This window comes from Suncus etruscus, chromosome 20 (assembly GCF_024139225.1).
Source record: "Suncus etruscus isolate mSunEtr1 chromosome 20, mSunEtr1.pri.cur, whole genome shotgun sequence".
Lineage (NCBI taxonomy): Eukaryota > Metazoa > Chordata > Mammalia > Eulipotyphla > Soricidae > Suncus > Suncus etruscus.
In genome coordinates, this window is record NC_064867.1 from 44060831 (window position 1) to 44080443 (window position 19613).

At 53.7% G+C, this 19613-nt stretch overlaps 1 protein-coding gene across 1 annotated transcript; it reads left to right on the forward strand.

The window, feature by feature from the left end:
- The first annotated feature begins 3158 nt into the window (after positions 1 to 3158).
- Positions 3159 to 19576, forward strand: NEURL4 (neuralized E3 ubiquitin protein ligase 4). The gene is made up of 28 exons (XM_049766124.1): positions 3159 to 3389; positions 5052 to 5496; positions 6054 to 6352; positions 6481 to 6592; positions 6676 to 6764; positions 7625 to 7697; positions 7819 to 8083; positions 8372 to 8553; positions 8809 to 8894; positions 9014 to 9176; positions 9276 to 9474; positions 9557 to 9633; positions 9740 to 9818; positions 10134 to 10303; positions 10392 to 10523; positions 11340 to 11485; positions 11946 to 12170; positions 12268 to 12366; positions 12450 to 12611; positions 12793 to 12957; positions 14205 to 14363; positions 14741 to 14920; positions 15038 to 15125; positions 15223 to 15330; positions 15459 to 15603; positions 16887 to 16999; positions 17080 to 17245; positions 18843 to 19576. Exons 1-28 carry the CDS (start codon positions 3159 to 3161, stop codon positions 19045 to 19047), a joined length of 4563 nt encoding a protein of 1520 aa, XP_049622081.1. The 3' UTR covers positions 19048 to 19576.
- The last annotated feature ends 37 nt before the right edge of the window (positions 19577 to 19613 follow it).

Below are 19613 nucleotides of genomic sequence, written 5' to 3' on the forward strand. Positions count from 1 at the left end.
AAAGAAAGAAAGAAAGAAAGAAAGAAAGAAAGAAAGGAGAAAGAAAGGAGAAAGAGAGAGAAAGAAAGAAAAAGAGAGAGAAAGAAAAACAGACCTGACTCAGATCCCAGAATTTTCAGAGGTGGAACAGGAACAAGTACCATATCCCAGTTGATCTCTAGTAGGACCCTTACCGCTTTCTTAGCATTTCAGGAGTCAATGGGCTGGCAGATTCTTGGGACAGCTTCTCATTGCTGTCTTGCAATCTGTAAGGAAGGAAGCAGTGTGAAGGAGAACATCAAACAGTATTTTGTCCCAGAGGTCTCCCTACCTTCTTCCTCTAGTCCCCTTTTCTGAAGGAGAATCAGACTAGGCTGAAGGCGAGGACTGAGGCTCAGCACCTGTGGTAGGGGGTCTTTGGTTCATCCACCTTCACAAAACCATAGGTCTTGTCAGTTGGGTGATAGGTGGCCAGGATGTTCATTTCATCCCAGTGCTGATGATGCTTCTTCCTAGGGCCAGAGGACACAGAAAGGGATAGAACACTCGAATGACCTTGTTTTCTTGTTCTCACTTCAACCATTCAAAATCTTTTTTCTTGGGTGCAGAGCGATGGTACAGCAGGTAGGGTGTTTGCCTGGCACACAGCTGACCCAGGTGCAATCTCCTGCATTGCATATGGTACCTAGAGCAATGACCCTAGAGCACAATGACAGTCGTAGCCCCTGAGCACTGCCTGGTGTGGCCCTTACACCAAAAAACAAGCAGCAAAACCTTTTTCTTGCATCGCTTGTCCTTTCAGAGGCAGAAGAGGCTGGGGATAGAGTTATAAGCAAAGATAATCACGCAGACAGGGTTTTATCCAGTCTCGGTTCTCTCCTCCAGACCTGGAATCACAGATTGCTCACCCCAACTGGCCACACCAACTCTCACTTCTACTTATGAATTCTCAACCCCTTCCCCTTAGAGTTGTGTCAACTAAGTGAAATGGTGAGTGAAATGCGGAGCTGGGTGCCTTACCGATCCTTAGTAGGGGAGTTAGCCTTCAGATTGGAGCTGTTTTTGAGGATGCCCTGGATTGCCGGTTTGTGGGGTTGCAAGCAAGTCGACCCCGATTGCGAACTGCCTCCCGAGCTGGACACACCACCAGGCGTCCCGGGCCCAGATACACTAGGGAAGGGAGTTCGGAGTGAGCTGGTGGTCCAGGGTCCACGAGCTTGGCCTTGACCTTGGCCTTGGCCTGGGGAAGCTTCCCCAAAGTACTGGCTGTATTCCAGGGAGCGGTGGGGGACCCCAGAAAACACGGGAGAAAAGGCCTCCACCACCCTGAAGCCTCCAGGCAATCTCCGAGTGGACCTTGCCTCCCCACTGAAGCCTCCAGCGGCTCCCATAGATGGGAGCTTCTCCATGGCCCCTTTTGGGGGGTCACCCTACCCGCCCCGCTCTGCCTCCCAGCTCCCCATTGCCCCGCCCCGGAGGGCGGGATGATGCCAGGCCCCGAACTCTCTCCCCTCTCCCCTCTACAGGCTGGGTGGGTGGAACCCAAGATGACAGACTGAGCAATCCCCAGCTAAGCTGGGACGGCCCCTGCCTGGCCCCTCGGAGGAAGAGTCTTTCTTTGTCTCTGGGCCCGGTTCCCGCCCTGCTCCCCTCATCCCTCACGCCCTCCATCCGAATTGGCCAATCATAGGCAGGGGCGCTGGACTTCGGGCTTCTCCAGGAGGCCTCGATTGTGAGGTCACAAGCACCCTCACAGCCTGACAGAGACAGAGAATCTCTGTCAGGGGAGAACGGGGCTTGCATGGGGTGTGGGGAGTAAGCTCGTCGTTGCAAGCTGCCATGCCTAGGTTGCTTTTGCATTTCCTTTTTTAATTCATAACCTCAGTTGCATGGGGGCTAAGGGGTGGATGGAATCTCCTAGAAGGAGTGGAGTAGGCGATTGGGAAGCTCATTGGGAGCCGTCGTCGTTGCAAACTGCCATGCCTGGGCTGCTTTTGCATTTCTTTTTTTTTTTTTTTTTTTTTTTTTGGTTTTTGGGCCACACCCAGCGATGCTCAGGGGTTACTCCTGGCTGTCTGCTCAGAAATAGCTCCTGGCAGGCACGGGGGACCATATGGGACACCGGGATTCTTCCTGAATCGGCTGCTTGCACGGCAAACACCGCTGTGCTATCTCTCCGGGCCCTGCATTTCTTTTTTTAATTCACAGTCTCAGTTGCATGGGGGCTTAGGGGCTGGGTAGAATTTTCTAGAAGTAGTGAAACAAGCGATTGGAAAGCTCATTGGGAGCTGTCGTCGTTGCAAACTGCATGCCCAGGTTGCTTATGCATTTCTTTCTTTTCTTTTCTTTCTGTTTTGCATTTCCTTTTTTAATTCACAACCTCAAGTTGTGTGGGGGGAATGAGGGAGTGGATGGAATCTTCTAGAAGTGGAGCAGGCGATTGGGAAGCTCATTGGGAGCCGTGGTCGTTGCAAACTGCCATGCCCGGGTTGCATTTGCATTTCCTTTTTCTTTTTTTGCATTTGTTTCTTTAATTCACAATCTCAGTTGCATGGGGGCCGAGGGGGATGGAATCTTCTAGAAGTGACTGTGGACTCTTCTAGAAGTGGATCAGGCGATTGGGAGGCTCATTGGGAGCCGCGGTCGTTGCAAACAAACAGCCATGCCCGAATTGCTTTTGCGTTTCTTTCTTTTTTTAATCCACAACCTCAGTTGCATGGGGGCTGAGGGAAGGAAGAGATTTGTGGAATCTTCTAGAAGTGCCTTAGGAGCAGACGCGCTCACAGGCTCCCTTCTCGGGGTGTGGGGGGACCCTTCGGGTCCTCTCGCCCCTTCCCGTTCCATGTGGGAGCGAGCGCAGCAAGTGGGCGCCGAGGACCCAGACGCGAACACTCCGTCTGCACTAAAGTGTCACTCACTCCGGTCTCCCTCGGGCAGGCGGGCCGTCGGTGGCGGCGGCGTCGCAAAAGCGTCGCGCGGCGCCACGACACTGTCGCCCAAAGCGCCCCGGCTCGGGGCTCCGTCGCCGGGACCGGCCGTAAAGCAAGCAGCTCCGCCGCCAAGCGGCGCCGTAAAGCGCCGGCTCCGCCCCCTCGCCCCGCAGGGCGCCTGCGCGCTGCGGCTCGGTTGCCACGGTGCCGCCAAGCGCGGCTGTCGCGCGACCCCCGGTGTCAGCGGCCATGGCGGCGGGGTCGGGCGGGAGCGGGGGCTCGGGGGGCGGCCCCGGGTCCGGGGGCGACCTGGGCGGCGGCGGGGAGCTGCACCCGCGCACCGGGCGCCTGGTGAGCCTGTCGGCCTGCGGGCGCACGGCGCGGCGCCAGCAGCCCGGCCAGGAGTTCAACCACGGGCTGGTGCTGAGCCGGGAGCCCCTGCGCGACGGCCGCGTCTTCACCGTCCGCATCGACCGCAAGGTGCGGCCCGGAGCGGCCGGAGGGCGGAGGGCGGAGGCCAGGCAGGACCGGGCGCCCAGTCGGCTGCTGGCGGACTCGGGTGACAGGTGACAGGCGGGTAGGGAGTGCCGAGCAGAGATGGAGACGTGGAAGGAGGTGAGGACTCCTCGAGTTCCCTCCTGAGCCAGCAGCAGAGAAGGAAGTTTGGGGCGTCGCCCCTAGCACGATGAGTGGATGCCTCTGGCATGGAGAGAGCGAGCGGACTCAGGTGACAGGTGACAGGTGACGGGCAGGTAGGAAGGGAGCACGGAGCAGAGGTGGAGTCCTGAGGCAGCAGTAGAGAAGGAGAATTGGGGCGTCACCCTTTAGCATGACAAGTGGGTACCTCTTCTGAGACTGTCAGCAAGCAGACTCGGGTGACAGGTGACAGGCAGGTAGGGAGCACGGAGCAGAGATGGAGACATGGAAGGAGGTGAGAACTCCTCGAGTTCCCTCCTGAGGCAGCAGCGGAGAAGGAAAATTGGGGCGTTACCCTTTAGCATGACGAGTGGGTGCCTCTCCTGGGGGGAGAGAGAGGGAGGGAAAGAGAGAGAGAGTGAGAGAGAGAGAGTTAGTTCTGGCTTGGAGATAGCAAGCCGACTCAGGTGACAGGTGACGGGCAGGTAGGAAGGGAGCATGGAGCAGAGATGGAGTCATGGTGTCATGGAAGGAGGTGAGAATTCCCTGAGTTCCCTCCTGAGCCAGCAACAGAGAAGGAAAATTGGGGCGTCATCCTTTAGCATGACGAGTGGGTACCTCTTCTGGGACTGTCAGCAAGCAAACTCAGGTGACAGGTGACAGACGATGGGCAGGTAGGAAGGGAGCACGGAGCAGAGACTGACTCCTGGAGTCATGGAAGGAGATGAGAACTTCTTGAGCTCCCTCTTGAGCCAGCAGCAGAGAAGGAAAATCAGGGTGTCACCCGCTAGCATGATGAGTGGGTGCCTCTCCTGGGACTCTCTGGCATGGAGATAGCCAGCAGACTCAGGTGACAGGCAAGCAGGATAGACGCATGAAGCAGAGACAGACTCGTCATGGAGTCCTGGAGGGAGATGAGAACTCCTTGAGTTCCCTCCTGAGGCAGCAGCAGAGAAGGAACATCGGGGCGCCACCCTTTAGCATGATGAGTGGTTGCCTCTCCTGGGACTGTCCCTGGCTTGGAGATGTGAGATGTGTTTGTAGGGGCAGAGAAAAACAAGGGGAGAAACTTTTGGACCAGAACTCAGGAACTGAACTAGAAGGATGGGTCAAAAAGAGGCTCAGGGAGCAGCAGAGCTGCTTGTGTGGGAAGAGGCCAGGCTCCCAGAGACAGAATGTGGGGAGAGAGTGAATCTAAGTGGAGCCAGAGCTTGTGAAGTGGAAGCAGGTGAAGAAGAAATTTTCTCTGCAAGAGCACGGGGGATTTATTGTACATGTGAGGAAACTGAGGAGCCACCGCAGGAAAATGCTAGGCGATCTCAGCAGCATCCAGAATGTTCTGGGGTTTTTTTGGGGGGTGGTTAGTAGCTGGTGTTGGAGAGAAAAGCCAGTTAGTTCTGAAAAGTGGGGAATGGGTGGGTACCGTGGCCTATGAAATGTGGTGTCCTCGTGGTGGGAGCTCTCGCTGTGGCCCATCTGAGCCTCTGTCCACCGCCCCTGTCACAGGTCAACTCCTGGAGTGGCTCCATTGAGATTGGGGTGACGGCACTGGACCCCAGTGTGCTGGACTTCCCAAGCAGCGCCACGGGGCTGAAGGGGGGCTCGTGGGTTGTGTCGGGCTGCTCGGTGCTGAGGGACGGACGCTCTGTGCTGGAGGAGTATGGTCAGGACCTGGACCAACTTGGCGAAGGGGACCGAGTGGGTGTGGAGCGCACAGCTGCCGGGGAGCTCAGGCTCTGGGTGAATGGGCGGGATTGTGGCGTGGCCGCGACTGGCCTGCCCGCTCGTGTCTGGGCCGTCGTGGACCTTTATGGCAAGTGCACCCAGATCACGGTGCTGCCCCCTGAGCCAGGCTTCAGCCCCCCTACTCCCACCCCTACGCTTCCCCTCGAGCCTTCTGCCCCCCCTGAAGATTCTGCATTGGCTGAACAGGGGACCTCTGGGGACGAAGGTGAGAACACAGCTAAGCCGGTGGTGGAAGGGTGGGGCAGAGGGAATGTCTGAAGGAATGGGGACATGGAATACGAAGTGTGGGTGTGGGTAGGACTCTCCAGACTGATAGAGGGGTACCACAGGGGCTAAGAGGAGGGCATTGGGGCTGGAGTGGTAGTACAGTGCGTAGAGTGCTTGCCTTGCATGCAGCCACTTCGGGTTCAATCCCCAACGTCCCATATGGTCCCCCAAGCACTGCCAGGAGTAATTCCTGAATGCAGAGCCAACAGTAAGTAAGTCATTAGCATAGCTGGGTGGGGCCCCCAAAAACCAAAGAAGTAAAGGAAGTGATCCCCATATTTCTTGTTCCCCTCCAATTTTGCCTGGTCCCTGGCCTTCAGTGTCCCCACTGCAGGCCCTACCAGATATGTATTATAACAGCTTTGAGTTAAATAATGGTGAGCGCATCAGAAGACCTAGGGAGAGGAGGGAAGAGTGAGGTGGACATAGGGCGATAGAGCATGGCAAGCTTGAGTGTAGAACTTCACTTCAGCTTTCTTTATTTTGCTGCCATAGATTTTGCCAGCATGGAGTTGTCTGAGGTGGTGAGCAACGCCATCCTGTCTGCCTACAATGGGGGTCTCTTAAATGTGAACTTGAGCTCCCCACCAGCAGGAGAAAGTCTGGGTCCTAGTGGTGCTGCCACCTCTCCTATCCTCACTTCCAACGATGCTCTGCTCTTTCATGAGAAGTGTGGGACTCTCATCAAACTCAGCAACAACAATAAGACAGCCGAGCGCCGACGACCCCTGGATGAATTTAACAATGGAGTCGTGATGACAAACCGTCCACTACGGGATAATGAAATGTTTGAGGTGTGCAGACTTCCTGGGGGTCTGGCTAGCACCTTATCATGGGGAGCTTAAAATGGAAATCCTTGATATTAGGACAAATCAAGATCTGTTCTCTGTATTTACATTTTGCTTTGTTCCCTTCTGCCAAGATCCGCATCGACAAGCTTGTAGATAAGTGGTCGGGCTCCATTGAGATTGGTGTCACCACCCATAACCCCAACAATTTGGAATATCCAGCCACCATGACCAATCTCCAATCAGGTAATGGTTCCTGGATGGAGAAGGACACGGGTCTCTGAGGTAGAGGAAGCCTGTTCCCTAACAAAGGCGTCTGCTTCCTTCAGGAACCATCATGATGAGTGGATGTGGAATCCTGACCAATGGCAAGGGGACGCGCCGGGAGTACTGTGAATTCAGTCTGGATGAGCTGCAGGTGAGGGTGAGCTCTAGAGGTCCGGCCATTCTTTGGGGGACCCTCCTTTGTATCCCTACCTGGATTCTTCTGCCTCCTTCAAGCAAGGCACTCTTTTATTTATTTATTTATTTATTTATTTATTTATTTATTTATTTATTTATTTATTTTTGGTTTTGGGGTCACACCTGGCAGCTCTCAGAGGTTACTCCTGGCTCTGCGCTCAGAAATCGCCCCTGGCAGACATGGGGACCATATGGGATGCCGGAATTTGAACCACTGTCCTTCTGCATACAAGGCAAATGCCCTACCTTCATGCTATCTCTCCGGTCCCCATGCAAGGCACTCTTATCTCTTGCTTGGAGGTTTTTTTGTTTGTTTGTTTTGGTTTTGGTTTTTGGGTCACACCTAGCGGTGTCACTGTCCATCCTGGATCGGCTGCTTGCAAGGCAAATGTCCTACCACTGTGCTATCTCTCCAGCCCCTTGCTTAGAGGTTCTTTCTGAGAAGGCAGGGATGCTTTAACTCTTAGGACTCCAAATTTTTAGTTGTCTGGGTTCAGTTTCTCCTGCTGTTTGATCATTTATAGCAATGATCCTAGGTAAAAAGCATAACTTTGGTAGCTTTTTTTCCTTATGTTATCTAAGATGAACCTATTAGTATTAAGTATTTAATTCGTTTTCTAAGTTGACATAAGTTGGTGTTTATAGACAGTGCCTGACTTGCATTGGGCACTTGGGAAGGTCTGATATTCCTAAGATCCTTTGTCGAATGGGTTGGGGGGAAGGCTAGAGGATTGCTCTGCTTTCCTGGGCCCTGAAACAAGTCAGGAGCTCGATTCAGTGGAGAGACTCTAGACTGTTGCTTTTCTTTCTGAGCAGGAAGGTGACCACATAGGTCTCACGAGGAAGTCCAATTCTGCTCTACACTTCTTTATTAATGGCATCGATCAGGGTAAGAGCCTTGAGCCAGGGTTTTATTGGTGGGGAGAGGGGTTCTGCACCTCAGTTTTCTGTCTCTGTTGTTTTTCCTTCTCCCCTTAACTGTACTCCCTGTGCCTTCTGTTGACCCACAGGTGTGGCCACCCCGCTGACTCCTCCAGTGGTCTATGGTGTGGTGGACTTGTATGGGATGGCAGTGAAGGTGACCATTGTGCACAACAACAACCACAGTGACCGTCTACGCCGGAATAACGCTATCCTGCGGGCACTGTCCCCCGAGGGTGCTCTCCGCCGAACTGCCCCTTCCACTCAGGCAGAACCTGAGCGTCTGCTTTTCCACCCCAACTGTGGACAGAAGGCAGCCATCACCCACGAGGGACGCACTGCCTTGAGGCCCCAGTATGGCCCATGGGGTGGGGAGAAGCCTGCGGAAGGGGCTCTAATGGGATTAGGGGGGAGGGGAAGGGATTGGGGGGCAGAGAGAGTCTGGTCCTAGGGGAGTGCTAGGCAGAAAAGGGGGGAAACTATCATGGATGATGAAGTTTAGCTGAATGACTTGGGGCAGTGAAAAATGAGGCATTGCTCGGAAAAGTGTGTGTGTGTGTGTGTGTGTGTGTAGTTGAATCATTGCGCAGTATTTGTGTGGTGTATAAGCGTAGTCTTAGTCCTCACTTGCTGTGTCCTCAGTGCCACTGATGATTTCAATCATGGAGTAGTGCTGAGCAGCAGAGCCCTGCGGGATGGAGAGGTGTTCCAGGTACGCATCGACAAGATGGTGGACAAATGGGCTGGCTCCATTGAGATTGGTGTCACCACCCACAACCCTGCCTACCTCCAGTTACCCTCCACCATGACCAACTTGCGTTCTGGTAAGCTTCCAAGAAGGACAGGACCAGAATGTGGTCCCAGGGAGGAATCTGTCCCCACAGTCCGGACTTGTCTTTGGCCCCCTTTTCACTTGACTCACTGTGCGATCACTTGGACATGGCTATGACTAGCTTGGGAACTGCAACTTGCTTCACGCTCTGGGCCAAGAAGACTAGTGGAGCTAATAGTGGGGCTGCTACATAAGAATAGCCCTGCTTTCCCTCTCATGTCCTTGTCTCTACTCCTTGTCTCCCTAGGGACCTGGATGATGACTGGAAATGGGGTGATGCACAATGGGACAACCATCTTGGATGAATATGGACACAATTTGGACCGCCTCAAGGTGGGAGACTGGGTGTACTTCAGGTTTCCACAGTGGGGACTGGGGAGACAGGGCTGCTGCAAGATCAGCTCCAGCAGGAACTCTACCTGACTCCTCACTCCAGAACCCCTTCTTCCAAGGCAGGGGACACGGTGGGCGTGGTGCGTCGGGAGGACGGGACTCTTCACTTCTTCGTCAATGGGATGACTCAGGGCCCTGCCGCCTGGAACGTGCCCCCGGGTGTCTATGCTGTCGTGGATCTCTATGGCCAAGCAGCCCAAGCCACCATTGTGGACGACGTGGGTGAGGGCCGGGCAGGGAAGGGGTAGGTCGGGGGTTGGGACGGCCTTGGGAGCCCTCAGAGAAAACTGTAAGACTAACAAATGGTGTCTGTGTTTGCAGAGGTGCCTCCAGTCCCTGAGCCACTCCCTGATGGGAACAACCAAGTGTCTCCAAGCTCTCCATCTTCAGGGGCCGGAGCTTCTGACCTGCGCTTCCACCAGCTACATGGCAGTAACGCCATCATCACCAATGGGGGCCGCACTGCGCTTCGTCACAACTGCCGTAGCGAGTTTAACGATGCCATTGTCATCTCCAATCGGTGAGTGTCCGGACTTGTGTGTCTGACTGCCCAGCCTCAGCAACCCAAGTAGGACCCGTCTGATTATCAGTCTCCCTGGCAGGGCCCTACGGGATGGAGAATTGTTTGAAATTGTTATTCAGAAGATGGTGGACCGCTGGTCAGGCTCCATCGAGGCTGGTAAGAGGCATGTGTGTATGTCTGCTCACGAATTCATGGACTAGGGTGGAGGTCCTGGCTGCTGTGGGCGGAGCTCTGACCTGAGCTCTGACCTGCTTCCTTTCAGGAGTCACTGCTATTAGGCCAGAGGATCTTGAATTTCCTAACACGATGACGGACATTGACTATGATACATGGATGCTGAGGTTGGGCTGCCTATTTGGGGATGTGTTGTGGGGCTGGTTGGGATAAAGAATACTGAGTTTAGGGCCATGGAAGTGATGGAATAATCTAGACAGACCTAGGGACTCCGGGCATCGGTCCCTCCCTTCAATTATGAGGAAAATTCTCATTCCCTTCACAGATCTTTTCTTATAGTTCCTTTTTTTTTAACTAGAGAATTCAGAGACCGGGTCTCAAATCCTAGAACAAGACTAGTCCAATGCATGCAAAAGTTCTGGCAGTGATTGAGCAGGGAGATACGTAGAGGGCAGCTGATCTAACTCTTGCCATTCCTGCAGTGGCACAGCCATCATGCAAGACGGTAACACCATGCGCAACAACTATGGCTGCGACCTCGATGCGCTGGGCACAGGGGCACGTATTGGCATGATGCGGACGGCCAAGGGTGACCTGCACTACTTCATCAATGGTCAGGACCAAGGTGCTGCCTGTTCAGGCTTGCCTCCCGGTAAAGGTGACTATTTTGACCCGACCTGCCACCCTCCGCCCTGCCTGTGTGGACTGTCAGCATTCTGACCCCTTACATTTTCCCCCAGAGGTCTATGCCGTGGTGGATCTCTATGGCCAGTGTGTGCAAGTGTCCATCACCAATGCCACTGGCCCCATGGACAACAGCCTGGCTACCAGCAACACGGCCACAGAGAAGTCATTCCCCTTGCACTCTCCAGGTTCAGTTGGCAGGAAGAGAGGGATAATATGGGGGCAGAAGGGAGGGTGCGCTCTGCTTGCTGCTCTGGGTCTGTGAAGAAATAGCTTCTCGGTTGGGGAAGTTGTTCCAAGGGAGGTTATGGGAACTGCAGACTAAGGAGAGAACAACCAGCTATGGGAAATGGTTAAGAAGAGGGAGGAGAGGGGGCCGGGCGGTGGCGCTAAAGGTAAGGTGCCTGCCTTGCCTGCGCTAACCTTGGACGGACCGCGGTTCGATCCCCCGGTGTCCCATATGGTCCCCCAAGCCAGGAGTAACTTCTGAGCACATAGCCAGGAGTAACCCCTGAGCGTTACTGGGTGTGGCCCAAAAACCAAAAAAAAAAAAAAAAAAAAAAAAAAAAGAAGAGGGAGGAGAGTCCAGAGAGAGAGCATGGAGGTAAGGTGTTTGCCTTACATGCAGAAGGTTGGTGGTTCAAATCCCGGCATCCCAGATGGTCCCCCGAGCCTGCCAGGAGCGATTTCTGAGCATAGAGCCAGGAGTAACCCCTGAGTGCTGCTGGGTGTGACCCAAACCCCCCACCCCCAAAATAAAGAAGAAGAAGAGGGAGGAGATTATACCTGGATAGCTTGGACATTGCCTGCTATGAAGGGGCAGGGCGCTGTAATCTGGATATAGCTGACGTTAGAGTGAGTCTGGCGGCCAGAGGTCTTAAAAGAGTAATGGCAGAAGGGACTTTTGTGCCAACTTCCTATTTCAACTGAAAGCTTTGCTCTGTGTCCTGTCTAAAGCCTGCTGCCCCAATCCTACCCCTCCCTCCGGTGCCGTCTTTCCACAGTAGCTGGTGTGGCTCACCGGTTCCACAGTACCTGTGGGAAGAATATATCTCTGGAGGAGGATGGCACGAGGGCAGTACGTGCAGCTGGCTATGCTCATGGCCTTGTCTTCAGCACCAAGGAGCTCAAGACTGAGGAAGTCTTTGAGGTGTGCTGTGGATATGGAATAAGGATGGCTACTGTGGTGGGAGGCTAGAGGGATAATACAGTTGGTAGGTTGCTTGCCTTGCATGTGGCTGACTTAGGTTCAACTCCTAGCATCCTATATGCTCCCCGAAGCACCACTAGGATTAATTCTTGAGCATCTCCAGGTGTGACCCAAAAAACAAAAAGAAAAAAGGAAAGAAGGTTAGTGGGTCTTTGGTATGCGGGGCCAAATCGCTTCCTACCCTTCTGCTCACACCTTTTTTGTTTTGGGTTTGGTGTTTGGGTTTTGGGCCACACCCAGAGGTGCTCAGGAGTTACTCCTGGCTCTGTGCTCAGAAATCACTACTGGCAAGCAGAGGGGACCATATGGGATGCTGGGGATTGCATGCAAGACAAAAACCCTACCACTGTGCTATCACTCTGGCCCCATGCCCACACCTTTTGGTGCTTTTTTCTCCCAGGTAAAAGTAGAAGAGCTGGATGAGAAGTGGGCAGGTTCCCTCCGGCTGGGACTGACCACCTTGGCGCCTGGGGAGATGGGCCCTGGAGCAGGCGGTGGCCCAGGCCTGCCTTCCTCCCTGCCCGAGCTCCGATCTAAGACCACCTGGATGGTGTCCAGCTGTGAAGTGAGGCGTGATGGGCAGCTCCAGAGGATGAACTATGGCCGTAACCTAGAGAGGCTGGGGGTAAAGCGACCAGCTCCAAGGACACGTGTGGGGTTAGGAGTGGGGGTTCCAGGGAGAAGTAGGTTTAGCATCTGTCCTTGCTCCACCTTGGTTCTAGGTGGGGAGCCATGTGGGCATTCGGCGGGGGGCAGATGACACAATGCACATCCTGGTCGATGGAGAAGATATGGGACCTGCGGCCACTGGTATTGCCAAGGTACAGCCTGGCCTTCCTTGACCTTCAGGGCTAGGGTTGAGGTTTTTTCCCTTGCCTGACTTCCTTTGTCTTTTGTACCCCAGAATGTGTGGGTGGTGCTGGATCTCTATGGACCTATTCGGAGTGTGTCTATCGTCAGCTCCACAAGGCTAGAGGAATCAGAAGGCACCCAGCCTCCTTCCCCCACTTCGGACACTGGCAGCGAGGGCGAGGAAGAGAATGAGGGCGAGGAGCAGAGCCTGGGCGTAAGGCTGCTGCAGAGATTTCTGGGCACCTGGGAGGGGGTTTGTGGGCAATTGGATAGGTCACGTTGGGTTTCTCTGCCTGTCCTAGATTGGCAGAGTCAGATCAAGCTTTATGTAAACTCCGTTAGGATGGCCGAGTCTTGTTTTAGCAACCCCAGCAGCTCAGTCCTCCTTCCACCAGGGCCAGAATCAAGTGGCCATTATGCCAACAGCCCTCGAGTTCCTGGAGAACCACGGGAAGAATATCCTCTTGTCCAATGGGAACCGCACGGCTACTCGGGTGGCCAGCTACAACCAAGGCATCGTAGTTATCAACCAGCCCCTGGTGCCTCAACTGCTGGTGCAGGTAGGCCTTCCTCTTAGATCCAGCTCCTCTTATACAGTACACAGGGGCGAACCCTTCTGGAGTCGAGGACAAAATGAAAGGCCTGCCTTCTTGGCTCTGCTGCTGCTCTATGGTAGAAGTTGCAGATTACTCATAACTGAGGAAAGCAATAGGTAAAGGCAGGTGAAGTCCAGTGAGATGTTTGCTTCTGTAAGTGGGGTTAGGGAGACTTTTTTTTTTTTTTTTTTTTTGAGGGGTAGCCTATACCCAGCACTGCTCAGGGGTAATTTCTGGCTTTGTGCTCAGAAATCACTCCTGGCAAACTGGGGAGGCAGGGGAAGGATATGGGATGCCAGAGATCAAACCCAGGTTGGTTGTGTGCAAGGCAAACACTACCCGTTGTGCTATCACTCCAGCCACTAGGGAGACCTTTTTAAAAAAAATGGGGTGTCTGGAGGGACATACCCAGTGATGCTTATGCTTACTCCTATCTCTGTACTCAGGGATCACTCCCGGTGGGGCTTAGAGGACCCCATGTGGTACTGAGGATCTAACCTGGGTTATTGTGTTCTGTCTGCTCAAGCCCTTGTGATGGGGGGGCTTTTTGAGGGGGAAGGAGCGGAGTGATAGCACAGCAGTAAGGTGTTTGCCATGTACGCAGCCAATACAGGATGGACCCCAGTTTGAATCCCAGCATCCCATATGGCCCCCAGAGCCTGCCAGGAAGACTTTGAGCTGAGCGTAGAGCCAGGAGTGATTTCTGAGCACAGAGCATTGCTGGGTATGGCCCCAAAACAAAAAAAAAAACCTGATGGGGGCAGGGCATATCTCTGCTACAAACTAAAAGTTGTCAGAATTATCCAGGTAAGGGCCGGAGAGATAGCATGGAGGTAGGATGTTAACCTTGCATGCAGAAGGACAGTAATTCGAATTTCAGCATCCCATATCGCCCCCAAGCCTGCCAGGAGCGATTTCTGAGCTTAGAGCCAGGTGAGCGCTGCCGGGTGTGACCCAAAACAAACAAACAAACAAACAAAAAGAATGATCTAGGTAAAGGAATTTCTAGGAAAAGAGTTTACAGAGGCAAAAACAATGCCATGGCTAAAAGAGGGAGGGAAACAATGGACTTTTCAGTTTCCAGTCCCACATCCCAGCCACTATGCTGGACATGCTCTCTTCTCCCTGGCTGAGTGAGGAACTTGGTTCTGCTGGGTGGATGGGTCCTTCCTCAGAGGTCTTGACTGGGGAGGTGTCTTTTCCTTTCTCAGGTGCGGATTGACTTCCTGAACTGCCAGTGGACCTCTTCTCTGGTCCTGGGAGTCATAACTTGCCCACCAGAGAGACTCAACTTCCCTGCTTCGGCATGTGCCCTCAAACGGGCAGCCTGGCTGCTGCGCGGTCGTGGAGTCTTTCACAATGGTCTCAAGGTAGGTGGGAGCAGAGAAAAGGAAGGATCCGTCTGGCTCAACAGACCCTCAGTTCAGTGATAGCGCAGGCCAACCTTGTGTGAGGCCCAGTTAAGACAAACAGGGCTAACAGCCTGTTAGTGGGTGGGCCCCCTAGTATATGGTACTGGCACCTGGGTAATCTTGGCCTTCTTGCAACCTCCTGTACACTGGCAATGCTCTGGTGCCGGGAGGGGCACTGGACTGCAGGTAACTGAAGCAGCACACAATGGAGCCGTTTATAGTCCAGGCATTGGCCAAGTATGACATCATAAGCAACCTCAAATAGATGACGGCCAAGTATCAGAACTGCTCGTGGAAGTCTGAGCTTTGCGAATACAGCAGGTCTTTCCTTCCAGATCTGTGAGAAGTTCGGGCCAAATCTGGACACGTGTCCTGAGGGCACCATCCTGGGACTTCGGTTAGACAGCTCTGGGGGACTGCATCTTCACATCAATGGGATAGACCAAGGGGTGGCTGTGCCAGATGTCCCCCAGCCCTGCCATGCTCTGGTGGATCTCTACGGGCAGTGTGAGCAGGTCAGTGGCAATGGAGGCAGAGAGGAGGGAGTCCCTGGGAGGTGGTTTGGTATTAGGCGATGATCATGCGACTCTGGGGACTGGTTATGCTCTTGCTGGCCACCCCTTTCTCTGCAGGTGACAATCATGAGCCCCGAACCTGGAGCTGCCAGTGGGAAGAGTACTGGAACCCAAGGGGATATGGAGAAAGCTGACATGGTAGATGGTGAGTCCGCCTAAAATGGACCAGAAGTCTATCCTTCCATCATCACTGTGCTTCTGACCTGAGTTCTCATGACCTTTGTCTCCCCCTCTGCCTTTAGGTATCAAGGAGAGCGTATGCTGGGGCCCACCACCCACCGCTAGTCCTCTCAAAAGCTGCGAGTACCATGCCCTTTGCTCCCGTTTTCAAGAACTCTTGCTGCTTCCCGGTGAGTTCCCAGCGCCCCGGCCCCTTTTTGCCCGGACCTGTAGAGGACCGTGCCCAGAGCCCCGAAGACCAGTTGGAAGGACGCTGCATGGTTGACACCAGAGCACCGAGCCTTCCACTCTTCTGCAGAGGATTATTTCATGCCTCCGCCTAAACGCAGCCTGTGCTACTGTGAGTCTTGCCGGAAGCTTCGAGGAGATGAGGCCCACAGGCGCCGCGGGGAGCCTCCTCGGGAATACGCCCTCCCCTTTGGCTGGTGCAGGTTCAACCTCAGGTACATAAGGGGCTAGGACTGTGTCTTTATTTCCTTTATTCTCTTTACCCCCATCAGAAAGGAAAATCCCAGGGTGGTACATGGCTCAGCTGTAGATCAATGCCTTGCATGGATAAGACCCTAAATTTAAGGTCCAGCATCAAAACAAGCAAACAAACTAAAAACACCCAAGGGGCCGGAGTGGTGGCGTAGGATGTAAGGTGTCTGCCTTGCATGCGCTAGCCTAGGACGGACAGCGATTTGATCCCCTGGTGTCCCATATGGTCCCCCAAGCCAGGAGCGATTTCTGAGCACATAGCCAGGAGTAACCCCGGAGTGTCACTGAGTGTGGCCCAAAAAACAAACAAAAAACCCAAAAAACAAAAGTCAAACTGTGCCAGAGAGATGTCTCTATAGACTGGAATCCATGCGCTACCTAAACACCTCTGGAAGTGACCCCTAAGCACGGAACCGAGAACTACCCTGAGAACTACCAGTTATGACCACAACGCAAAACAAGCAGTCTTTGGGCTATGGCTGTTACTTGGTGGTAGAGAGTTTGCCTTGTATGTATGAAGCCCTTGGTTTGATTCCCTAGCACCTCAAGGAGAGGGAAAAAAAAGTCCAGGAAGGTAGATAGAGGGCCCGGAGAGATAGCACAGCGGCATTTGCCTTGCAAGCAGCCGATCCAGGACCTAAGGTGGTTGGTTCAAATCCCGGTGTCCCATATGGTTCCCCGTGCCTGCCAGGAGCTATTTCTGAGCAGACAGCCAGGAGTAACCCCTGAGCAATGCCGGGTGTGGCCCAAAAAACAAACAAAAAAGAAGGTAGATAAAGTGAGAATACTTGGGCTGGAGCGGTGACACAGTGGTAGGGCATTTTTGCCTTGCACACGCTGACCTAGGACAGACCACGGTTTGACCCCCCATTATCTCATATGGTCCCCCCAAGCCAGCGATTTCTGAGCGCATAGCCAGGAGTAACTCTTGAGCATCACTTAGTGTGGCCCAAAAACCAAGAAAAGAAAAGTGAGTGCTTTTGTCTAGGGAAGCCAGTGATCTTTTGCCTTATGACCTCTGTCTATTTTCTTTTTTTTTTTTTTTTTTTTTTTTTGGTTTTTGGGCCACACCCGGTGACGCTCAGGGGTTACTCCTGGCTATATGCGCTCAGAAGTCGCTCCTGGCTTGGGGGACCATATGGGACGCCGGGGGATCGAACCGCGGTCCGTCTCCTAGGCTAGCGCAGGTAAGGCAGGCACCTTACCTCCAGCGCCACCGCCCGGCCCCTCTCTGTCTATTTTCTAGGGTGAATCCCCGCCTGGAAGCTGGAACGCTTACCAAGAAGTGGCACATGGCATATCATGGGAGTAACGTGGCAGCTGTCCGGAGGGTGCTGGACCGAGGGGAGCTGGGAGCAGGTACTGTGGTACCAGAAAGAGATAGGGCAGCTGTGGCCCAGAGTCCACTGAGCGCTTACTTGACCTAACTCTGCTCACAGGCACTGCCTCCATCCTGAGCTGCCGGCCCTTGAAGGGAGAGCCTGGGGTAGGGTTTGAGGACCCTGGCGAGAACTGTGCGCCTCCTCGCGAGGAGCAGCCGCCTCCAGTGCTGCTGTCCCCCTCCCTCCAATATGCTGGGGCTGAGATCCTGGCATCTAAAGTGCAGTGAGTACATGGGAGGGCCTCGAGTCTTACCACTATGCCGTTCCTTTTTCCACCTGATCTTGCTCGTTACGTTTCTCTACTTCATCCTGTTCTTTTTATATTTGTCATTAATTTTGTTCTGTGTCCACAGCCAAAAAGGGAAACTTGTTTCTGTGGAGCATGTGTCTTCTCACTGTAGAATTTTGTTTTTGGTTTTGGTTTTGGTTTTTGGGTCACACGCAGCAGCACTCAGGGGCTACTCCTGGCTCTATGCTCAGAAATTGCCCCCAGCAGGCTCGGGGACCATATGGGATGCCAGGATTTGAACCACCATCCTTCTGCGTGCAAGGCAAACGCCTTACCGCTGTGCTGTCTCTCTGGCCCCTTGTTTTTGTTTTTTGGGGGGCCTGTCCTGGCAGTACTCAGGGCTTATTCCTGGCTTTGCACTTAGGATCTCTCCTGGAGAGCTAAGGGGACTGTATGGGGTGACAGGATCAAGCCCGGGTTGGCTGTATGCAAGAAGGCAAATGTCCTACTCATTGTATTGTTCCAGCTCCTCTAGAATGTTGATGCTTACAAAAGTATTGAGTATTGCTGGAGAGATAGCATGGAGGTAGGATGTTTGCCTTGCATGCAGAAGGACGGTGGTTTGAATCCTGGCATCTCATGGTCCCCCAAGCCTGCCAGGAACGATTTCTGAGCATAGAGCTGGGAGTAACCTCTGAGCACTGCCAGGTGCGACCGCCCAAAACACCAGACAAAATAAGTATTATTTTTAAAAGTTAGTACAGTGGAAACAAAAGTAGGATGAGGTGAAGTATTTGGAGTGGGCATATCAAATAGGGTGGTTAGTGGGACTCAGAGGACCTCAAATGACGAGGGAGCACACGGTCCTGAAGTGATTCTCTGTATGTGGCCCAAGCGCCACCAGTGTTGCTTGGTGACCTTAGCACCTTTGGGCCGGAGCTGCACTGCACCACACTATTGACCTGAACTGAACTATCTAGTCCATGCAGCGGGGCCAAGTATGGCCAGGAGTGGCCCTTTGCCCTCCTGAACACTGCCTGGGAGTCTACCCTACCTCCACCCCCCAATAAAAAAGATGAGATTTTAGCAAGTCTTTAGAGAAAGAAGGAAGTTCTTAGGAAGAAGATTGTTTTAACTGGAAAAGAAGGCTAGATGGGCTGGAGTACAGCAGATAGGTCAACCAGGTTTTGATTCCTGGCATCCCATATGGCTCCCCAAGTACTGCCAGGAGAATAATTCTTGAGTGCAAAGCCAGGGGTAACCCCTGAGCACCTCTGAGTGTGGCCTCAAAACAACAAAAAATAAAAGTGACTAGAGATAAGTTCATGGTAGGTTGGGGTTATTCTAAAAGCAAGATCAGAGTAGTATAAGACTTGATGGCGTGAGAGTGGGCAGGGGACTGACACTGGTTTGGAGAGATAATATAGGGGTTGTCTTGCATATGACCGATTGTGCTAGATCCCCGTCACTCCAAGCCCTACCAGGAGTGAGCTCTGGGTACTTCAGGCTGTGCCCTCCACAAAAAAAGCAATGGTGAAGGGTGGTTGGGACTAGGAGCCTTCCACCCTATTTTTTGCTTCTTGCTCGACAGATTCCGGGACCCCAAATCTCAGCAGACACACCAGGCCCAGGTAGCATTCCAGGTGTGTGTGCGTCCTGGCTCCTACACTCCCAGCGCCCCTTCTGCTGCCCTCCGAGAGCCTCCCGACCCTCACTTCAGCCCTGCAGAACTGGAGTGGATAACCAAGGAGAAGGGGGCCACGCTCCTCTATGCCCTGCTGGTACGGGTGGAGTGAGGGGGGGACCTCGCGACAACAAGCACAGCTGGGCCTGGCCCAGGGACTCTCAAGTCTGCCTCCACCTCATTCCGACGCCCCCTGGAAGCTCAGCCTGGCAGGACGCACGCACCGGGAGCATGCAGCTGTCAGGCTGGCCGGCTGGCAGGTGGAACTAACCTCCGTATCCAGAGTCCAGGCGGCCACTTCTTGCTAAGGTGGAGCTCGTGGGGGGGAGCCCAGTGCCAGGCCCTGGGCGACCCCCCCTCTTCATGCACTGATTTGGGGGAACAGGACTCCCCCAACTCCTCCCTCCCTTAATGTGTCACTTAATTTATTTCCGTTGTTTTTGTTCCTGATTACTGTGAATCCCCGAGGAGGAGTCCCCCCGTGACCCCCCCAACACACACACACACACACACACACACAAAGCTGCTTTTCCCTGGGGGGGCCACAGGGCGGAAGTAGGCAAGGGAAGAAGGGGCCCCTCTGTACAGTTGACAGTTGCCTCCGACTGACTTCCAAGGAGCCAATAAAAGCCGTCTCAGAGCCGCGGCCTCTGCCTCTCCTTCTTGCGCCCCTTGTTT